At 42.7% G+C, this 9,095-nt stretch overlaps 1 protein-coding gene across 3 annotated transcripts in view; it reads right to left on the bottom strand.

Annotated features, from left to right (window-relative positions):
* Positions 1–9,095, bottom strand: part of LOC106526916 (zinc finger protein Helios) — a gene marked incomplete in the record, with an annotated part of 43,752 nt that overhangs the window by 9,785 nt on the left and 24,872 nt on the right. For 2 of the 3 annotated variants that reach the window (XM_014021638.1, XM_014021637.1), the window contains 5 exon segments: positions 907–1,257; positions 6,577–6,684; positions 6,815–6,868; positions 7,393–7,534; positions 7,675–8,216. In XM_014021638.1, the coding sequence (XP_013877092.1) occupies positions 907–1,257; positions 6,577–6,684; positions 6,815–6,868; positions 7,393–7,399 (520 nt within the window). 3 annotated transcript variants of the gene reach the window in all.

Genomic DNA, 9,095 nt, shown 5'->3' with positions numbered 1-9,095 from the left:
GTGTCTTCAGTAGGAGGCTTCTTCAACTTCGCTGTAATACAGACGCTACAGAAGATCTTTCCTGCCCACAGCCATCAGCATCTACAATAAGTTTTTAGTTCAATGAGTTACAACAACACCTCATTTCCCTCTGGGATCAATAAAGTATTTTTGAATTGAATTGAATTGAATTGAATTTTTAAGTGTTTTCACACTTTCAGGTCAATATTGTAAATAAGAAATTGTTCTTAATGTTTTGCCTGGTGAAATAAATGTTAATTAATTAATTAATTAACATGCCTGGTGAAATAAATGTTAATTAATTAATGTTGGCCTGCAGTAACTGTGGCCCCCTGAGTGATTTACTTGAACAGCCCTGAGGCACAGCCTGGACCAAATGATGATATTTTTTTAAATCAGCTGAATAAAACCCTTCGGCTGATAAATTGATCCGCTGAATAATCAAGCCATTTCTTCTGAACGCTGCAGCTTGTCTTGTTGGTCACAAACTCTAAGATTTCGGTGYATAACTGAAAGTTCACCTGTTTTCTCACACCTTTGAGTCAGAAACTCCTCCAGGAACACTCAGAGCCGTTACTTTCTGCCTGTCTAATTAAGAGTGCTGTAAGGCCACGCTGATGGTGAGCTAAGGTTTAGAGATCAAAACTTGGTTTGGGCTTAGATCATTTCAAAACAAAAGTCTGTTAGAGAAGAGAGCTGATGGATTTTAATGATCAGGTTTGAGTTAATGTTAATGTGTCTGGAGGTTATTTTCTGTCTGTTGCTCTGAGTCTTTATCATCTAATCGAGCTGGTTTTTACAAAAGAAAACGTTTCACGGTGAGGCTGATTAGAGCGTTGTGTGTTCTGCTGTATTGACCCAACAACAAAGACAGACGTAGGAAGCGTGATGACGGTTGATGCTCACCCGTGTGGCTGCGCTTGTGCACCAGCAGCACGTTGATGCTGATGCAGGACAGACCGCAGATGTCGCAGCTGAACTTTCCCGACGTCTGCAGGCGGGGGGCCGTGCCTCCGGCTGCGAAGCTCCCTTCCCCCGCCTCCTCCGCCGCCGCGTCCCGCAGCTCGGCGCCGTCGTAGCGGGAGTAGTCRGCGAGCGACAGGTCCTGCGGCTCGTTCAGGGCGTCCTCGTCCTCCGGCCGCTCCTCCTCGAACGACTCCTCCATCCCGTCCTCGCTGCCGCCGTCGGCCTCGTCTTTGTCCGCCGCCTCGTAGCGCTGGTTGTCATCCGTCTCCTCGGCCTCGATCTTTATCAGACCTGAAGAATAAAAAACAGCTGAAGCTCGGCCGAACTTCATGTTTGATATTTGTCTGAGCTAATATCAAACGGCCCATCGCAGTGTGGGAGGCTTCATCTGGGCCGGCGCTGGTGTCACGCACAGATTCAGAAGATGTGCGCTGGAGATAAGGGGGAGCGTTTCCTCTGAGCACAGAAAGTAGAAGCAGGACAGGAGAAGAGAAGCAGCAGGGGCCTCCGACACAAAACATCACTTCTTCTGCGTTACAGGAGTCATTTCAGAGCGTCTGCCACCTCTGACGCTGCGCTCCCACAGACAGAACCCGTCCAGGTTCTGACTCGTCTCATTCTCTCACACCACCAAGTCTCACAGAAAACAACTCAAACACACCTGTGGGTCTGGACAACAGCTCCTCACTTKCTGCAGTTCTTCTTCTTTTTCGTTTTTATTCTCATTTCCAACCATGCACCAGAATATTTTCAGTCTCTTTTTTTATTTTTTGGTTTGGTTGTTATCTCTGACCTAAATCTCTGAATCAGTTTTGTGTCGACGCACAACACAGAGAACCCCAAACACAGATTCAGTGTCACAAAAACAGTTTGCTCTCATTTCTTTCTCTGACTCGACCAATAAAAAGAAGATAAGATCTTTAACAAACAAAGAGAGAAAAAGATTTGACCAGTTATTGTCTGAAGACTCGACTTTCTGCTGCGGATCAGCTGTTAGAAAGGTCTTTTTAAATAAGACAAATTTATTTACAAAAACTGGACAAAAAACTGATTAAAAAGCTGCAAAAACCTAAAGAAAAACAAACAAGAAATCTTTATCAGCTGATCAGGCCCACTTTGAGTCTAATGYTGGGCTTTAAACTGGTTTTTAGGAGGACTACAGTAGAGCTGCAGGATATCAAGAAAACCTGTGATGTAATAACTGTGCTTAATATTGCGATGATGATATAAYTTGTGATAATCAAAAAATAATACAGTGTTGATGGTTTTCTGCTCTGTGTTCAGAGCAAAACACAACTAAAACATAATTTCCATTACAACATGATGGAGTGATTATGATTTGATGTTTCTCTAGTCCATTTCTCCATCTAGACTGATGCACATAAATGCAAACATTAGAGCCAATCGCTTATTGCAGTTTATGCATTTTTTGTGATATGCATATTGCAAGGCGGCACGGTGGCTCAGTTGGTAGAGCTGATGCCTCTCAGCAAGAAGGTCACCGGTTCAAATCCCAGCCTGGGGACCTTTCTGGGTAGAGTTTGCATGTTCTCTCCGTGCATGCGTGGGTTCTCTCCGGGTACTCCAGCTTCCTCTCACAGACCAAAAACATGACTGTTAGGTTAATTGATAACTCTAAATTGTCCCTAGGTGTGAGTGAGAGAGTGAATGGTTGTTTGTCTCGTTTGTCTCTATGTGTGGCCCTGTGATGGACTTGCGACCTGTCCAGGGTGTACCCCGCCCCTCGCACTGTGACTGCTGGAAATGGGCACCAGTGACCCACGTGACCCTGAAAAGGAAGAAGCGTGTACAGAAAATGGATGGATGGATGGATGGATGCATATTGCAAAGGCTGTTATCATGATAACCATAAATTTGCGATATACTGCGCAGCCCTAGACTACAGGTTTTAATTACTAAATAAATAAAAAGGATATTTTTAACTCCTAATCGCTCAGAAACACTAGCTACGTTTACACGGATGTAAGTAATTGGATTAAACGGTCGTTCAGAATAAAAATGCGTCATGTAAACAACCCGTTCGGATTATTCTGATCCAATTGAGCTCGATCCGAATGAATTTTTAATCCGAATGAGAGGGGTGGGTTATGCCGATTGATAATCTGAATGAGGTTCATGTAAACACTTAATCCGATCATCTTATTCTGATTGTGGAAAACTGACCTGAGTGTGCAGGTCTTCTGACTTTCATTCACCCGGTTCTRCTCTTTAGAGGAGGCAGGGCAGCAGCGTTTCCAGCTGCGCTGCGCCGCGCAGAACTTTTCCTCCAYGCAGAGAAAATGTAAAAACTCTAGGGGGGCTTCAGGGTGGTCATCGCCCCCTCTGTTCCCCCCCTTTCATGTCACCTCTGTGCCTGCAGCTCTACAGTTCAGATATCCTCAGGTACCAGAACTGGACCCTGACCTAACCGGTACGCAGGTTTGCACGCCACGTGCACACTCGTGCACTTTCAGCTCATTAACACCCTGGCGTTTCGGATGAACAAGAGAAAGTGCACTTGAACCTGATTTGTGTGTCTTTGGACACAAACATTTTGTGATTTTGGTYAAAATTAACCAGAAATATTCAGGTACAAGGATGGAAAATGAGTAACAAGCAGCAAAAGACCCCCGGCAGACAAACAATGACACATCACCCGAGTCTGCAACAGGTTCTACCCACAACCCTCCCTGTACACTCATCGTGTACTACGACTACAGACAAGTACTCAGGACTGTACAAATACTGCATATTACTCCATCTAAGCTGCCATGTGTTCAGCCTACATTCTGATGTTTGCACTTTTTATTTGTATTTTTATTTTGTSTTTGTCTTGGGGGAACATTTAGCTGAAACAACAGTAAAACTCCTCGACCTAAAAACCCAATAAATCCTGGAGAACTGCGATCAGAACCAGTCAAATGTGTCGAACTCTAAATAAACTCAGCACAAAAAGGCAGTAAACTTGTGTTTGTTAGATTTTTTTTGTTGTTGTAACAGAGCCTCTTGGTAATAATCTTCTATCGTTGGAAAGCCTGCTCATGTTTCTTTTAGATGACGCCACRTTTGTAAGGAACATGCCTTTGTGGGATGAGCAGTAGATTCTGCTGTTGTTACTGAGCTTCTGGTCCCCACAGGTGCTGCCGATCAGAAGCTTTGAGGCAGGCTGATGGGAGTGATGTTAAAGCTCGTCTTGGTGAGTCGACACGAAGCTTTTTATGACTGAATGAGTCACAGAACATAATAAAAAAAAGACTGACACTGAATGCGTGGGGAGTAAAAAAAAAAGCAGCTGATGTCAAAAATAGAAACTTTGAAAGAGTCTGGAGAACCGTCCAATCAGGTCTGATCAGGTCCGGCAGCTTGGMGGGGAAACAAAGTTCTGCAAGGCTGTTCAAGACTTTTGCACAGCAGCGTGGTGTTGCTCTCTGGACAACACTGAGTCAGCTGCATCAACCTGCAGACTGAAGCCTGGCATGCAGGACTTCTCACCCAGCCCGGTGTTAAGCGTTAACCCCCCCTCCCCCCTCGGAGCTCAGTTCCATCCAGAAACCACACTGTGGTCTCAGCGGTGGCTGATGATGAGCTGAAGAGCGGCGCCTCGTATCGTGGAAAGCACTCAGAGGTGCTGTGGAAACTTTGCACACGCACAGATCCGAAACGCCTGATATAGAGTCCAGGGTCTCAAAGAGGAACCGCAGGCCGTGCAGCTGACGCAGCTCCAGGAGCTGCAGCCGGCGGGAAACATGGCCGCTGAGCAGAAAGGAAGAGGGGCGCCGCCTGAAGAGCGTTCGCACCACTTTTAACATGGCTTCATTAGGAAGCATCCAAATTATCAACACCTCTGCAGTTATTCATGAGTTTAGATTAATATTTAATAATCTCGTTCCTTTAAACTCGATAAACACAAAGAAAACGTTTCTTTAAACTCATTAAACACAAAGAAAACGTTTCTTTAAACTCGTTAAACACAAAGAAAACATTTCTTTAAACTCGATAAACACAAAGAAAACGTTTCTTTAAACTCGTTAAACACAAAGAAAACATTTCTTTAAACTCGATAAACACAAAGAAAACGTTTCTTTAAACTCGATAAACACAAAGAAAATGTTTCTTTAATCTCGTTAAACACAAAGAAAATGTTTCTTTAATCTCGTTAAACACAAAGAAAACGTTTCTTTAAACTCGTTAAACACAAAGAAAATGTTTCTTTAAACTCGTTAAACACAAAGAAAACGTTTCTTTAAACTCATTAAACACAAAGAAAATGTTTCTTTAATCTCGTTAAACACAAAGAAAATGTTTCTTTAAACTCGTTAAACACAAAGAAAACGTTTCTTTAAACTTGTTAAACACAAAGAAAATGTTTCTTTAAACTCATTAAACACAAAGAAAATGTTTCTTTAAAACTTGTTAAACACAAAGAAAATGTTTCTTTAAACTCGTTAAACACAAAGAAAATGTTTCTTTAAACTCGTTAAACACAAAGAAAATGTTTTTTCTTGCAGACGTTGCTGAGTTGTTATTGATGACCACAGGTTGGGTTTCATTGTAGATATTCTTTTATATAAATGTCATCCAGGAGACAAAAAAGATGAGCTTCTTGGAAGTTTCTTGTCTTGTCTAAATCTCTTTGCACCATATGGTTAAAGTTATTTATTTTATTGATCCCTAAAAGACTTTAAAATGTAGTTTTGAACTCAGGATGTAGTTTAAAGAAATTTAAATCATAGGTTGTAAAAGTTACAACAAAATTTTAGGTTTTTGATTAGTTGATATTTAATTATTTGATACATATTTGTTGATTTCTAAAAGCATATCTGTTTCTTGCTGCTGAACTTCCCATTAACTGTAAATTAATTAATTGGTTCTTAAACTTTCCTTGAGTTTTTGATAAAAGTCTGAAGCTGATGAARGTCACACTATAATGTCTACACAACTTATGAACATTTTAAAGGTGTATGTTGAATTTTAAAAAAATCAACTCCACATACTGTAACGCTAACAAACTGATCAAATATATAACTTTTATTAGTCATTTAGAGTTGTCTGAATGTTATAGTGTGACAGCTTTAAAATAGAGTTGTTATTATTAGCTTTATAGACATGTTTCAAACCAAGTGTTTGACCTTTGTTAGCATCACAGCAGCTTTTTAATCATTTCAGCTGTTCTGGTTTGAAACGTGGAGCAGAGAAACCAAACATCTGTCTGAGCAGCTCTGACAGAACATCCTGCAGATCCACCTTAAAGCTGAAGACTTCRTGTTCCTCAGACCAAGATTATTGAAAAGTAGAGTGTTCGTGGGACGGAAGACAACCCCTCGAGGCCTGGATGCAAGAGGAAATGCGCCTCCAGACTGATCAGAGGGTTGAAAGTAAAGCTGCTTGTGATTGCACCGTCCTTCAGGACTTCACAGACATGATGTTGAGACGCAGTTTCTGACAGAGGAGACAGGATCTTCACAGCTCCGTCGTCACTTCAGTTTCTGATTATTGTTGGAACAAATTTATCCTCGTCTTTAAATAAAAACTGAACCTCAGCCTGCAGAGTTTGTTTCCTAACACCTAATGGAAAGTGTGTGAAGACACGGTGTGTGTGTGTGTACATACGTGTCTCCGTGACGGCGTTGCACTGCTGTCCATTCACAGCGGCGGAGCCCTCCTCCCTCTCCTCTTCCTCCTGCGATGTTTTCACCTCTGCATCTTCCTGGCAGGTTTCTGGAACAAAGAGAGGAAAGTGTAAACGTTCAGAACACCTTCAGAAACTCCTGAAGCGAGCTCCACGCCTCCAACAGGTTCCTGTGGGGTAACGAGCCCGGCTCGATCTGAAAAAAGATGAGAAACTCACCCATCCTCTCTCCATCGGGGACGTCAGGATGCCTGTCTGCGTTCATGACGAGTTCTGTGGAAGGAGACACTTTACTGTTAAACCTGCTGTAAAACTTCAGCACATCACACGCCGTTTGACCCGTTTGGACTAAATTAACACGTCTCCGCTCTAATAAAAGAACCTCTTCTATGTTTTTGCAGCGCGAGAGAAGAAATAGCAGCAACGCTCGTGTCTCTGTTCCTGTTGGGCCGGGCTGTGGGGAGAAGTTTTATAAAAATAAAAGTGGGTGAAAGCCCATGGTTGATTGCTCGACCCTGTCTGCTTTTAGCCTGATGAGAAAGAGGTGATGTTCTCTGCGCTCGTGCTTCCTGCCGCCTCTGTACAGAATGTAACCAAGCTTTCCACTCCAGCAGCCAGGCGGAGTCCTGCCGCCGCCTGAACCGGTTTATTTCAGGTGTTTGATCAGGTTATCAGAGGGCTTCACATCCAAACATCTATAAAAACATCTGATTCTGAGCTGAATAAACCTGAGAAATAAACTGAGTCACAGCTTCCTCTGGTTTTAGTTAAAGTCATGATCATGATGATGGTCTTACCTGGCATCTGCTCAGCACCCAGAGAATTGAACCACTATCCCAACTCTTCACCACTGGACTCTGAATATGGATCAGCGTGACGACTGGAGAGATCCCTTAAAGGAACAGGAACTCATTCTGAACGAGGTGGAGCAACGAAGACCTGCAGACCCAGAGCGACACAACAGCACAGAACTCTCCTGGTGTTTCCAGATCCTGCASCTGAAAACTCCACGGCTCCACGACTTTCTGAGCAAAACTAAGAAGTACTTAAAGGTTTTGAAGCAGGTTCAGACGACTCACGTTTCCTGACTGGTTTGGGTTTGAGGAACCAGAACTCCATCTTGTGGACAAACCGCAGAGCTGCTTCAGAGTCCAGAACCTTTCAGAACTTTTCTCACAGCTTTCTGACCATCTGCTGGGTTAGGGAAACATCTCGTGAACCTGGGRTGGACAGGTTTGATCAAACGCTGGATGAATTCAAGATGGCCGCCACATCTAATCCACACCAACTGCAGCTCAGGAGATAAAAACCAATAAAAACTGAATGAAATGATCGGAAAACATCAGAAAACAGATTTTATTCACAACAGAATGTAAAAATAATCATTTCTAAGTTCTACTTTTACAGATTATCTGAGTTTCCAGGAGAGAAGACCTCCCTGTCCAGCTCCTCCCGTGGCACCCCACGGTGCTCTCAGACCAGAGAGTTCTGGGTCTGCCCCGAGGTCTCAGTTCAGTGCCTGGAAAMCCTCCAGAAGGTCCAGATCAGATGAAGCTCCTCATCCTCTCTGAGTCTGACCCACCTTACGAAGGATCCAGTATCTGGTTCTTCTGATCCTGATCTGCAGACACAAAACAGAGAGCTCTGCCTTTCCACTTGACTTTCTTCACTAGGACAGACCGAAGCAGCTCCCTCTCTGAATTTATCTAAACTACGTGTGTCAAACCCCAGTACCGCGGGCCGAATGTGGCCCGYCACAGCATGTTATGTGGCCCGTGAAAGCTTCAAAGACATATTAATGTTTTAAAATAAGCTGTTTTAAAGCCACCACTAAACTACGTCTCCCATAATGCACGGTGATTATTTTACATCCCACCAGCAGGTGGAGCTGCACAGGGTTCAAGATGAAATTTGTTGTGTAAAATCTCTATTTTGAAGCATTTTCACCAGCTACTTTTGCTGCACTTGTACTAGTAAGTGGGAATTTCCTACTTACAAGTCGTGAATTTAAACTGGAACACCCCTTCAGTGGGAATTCCCTGTGGGAAAGTGGGAGAGTTCAGAATTCAAGACRGGAGCTACTTAACACAACTCAACTCAACTCGTACTTTTACTTTAATTGTATTTCTGTTATTTATTTCMCATTTATTCAGTTGTAYGCTTCAGTGTTTATAAAAGGAGGTGWTAAAACACTGTTTCTGTGCAGGAAACACCAGGTAGAGCTCAATTAGTTTGTCAGCGAGGCTCAGGAACGCTTCRTGTTTAGTTGAATTTAAACAGGAAACAAAGTTAATTACGGCCTTGATGCTCATTAACCCTGAGTTAAAACAACACTTCTGATCTAAACTGCAGAAAACGAATCCCAGAATCCCAGAGATGTAAAGTAACTAAGTACAAATACTTTGTTACTGTACTTAAAGAGAATTTTTGGCTATCGGTACTTTACTTGAGTAATTATTTCTCATCCTACTTTTTACTTCAACTTCTTATATTTTATAAA

Source organism: Austrofundulus limnaeus, unplaced genomic scaffold (assembly GCF_001266775.1).
Source record: "Austrofundulus limnaeus strain Quisiro unplaced genomic scaffold, Austrofundulus_limnaeus-1.0 Scaffold300, whole genome shotgun sequence".
Taxonomy (NCBI): domain Eukaryota; kingdom Metazoa; phylum Chordata; class Actinopteri; order Cyprinodontiformes; family Rivulidae; genus Austrofundulus; species Austrofundulus limnaeus.
This window is presented reverse-complemented; position numbering and strand designations above follow the sequence as displayed.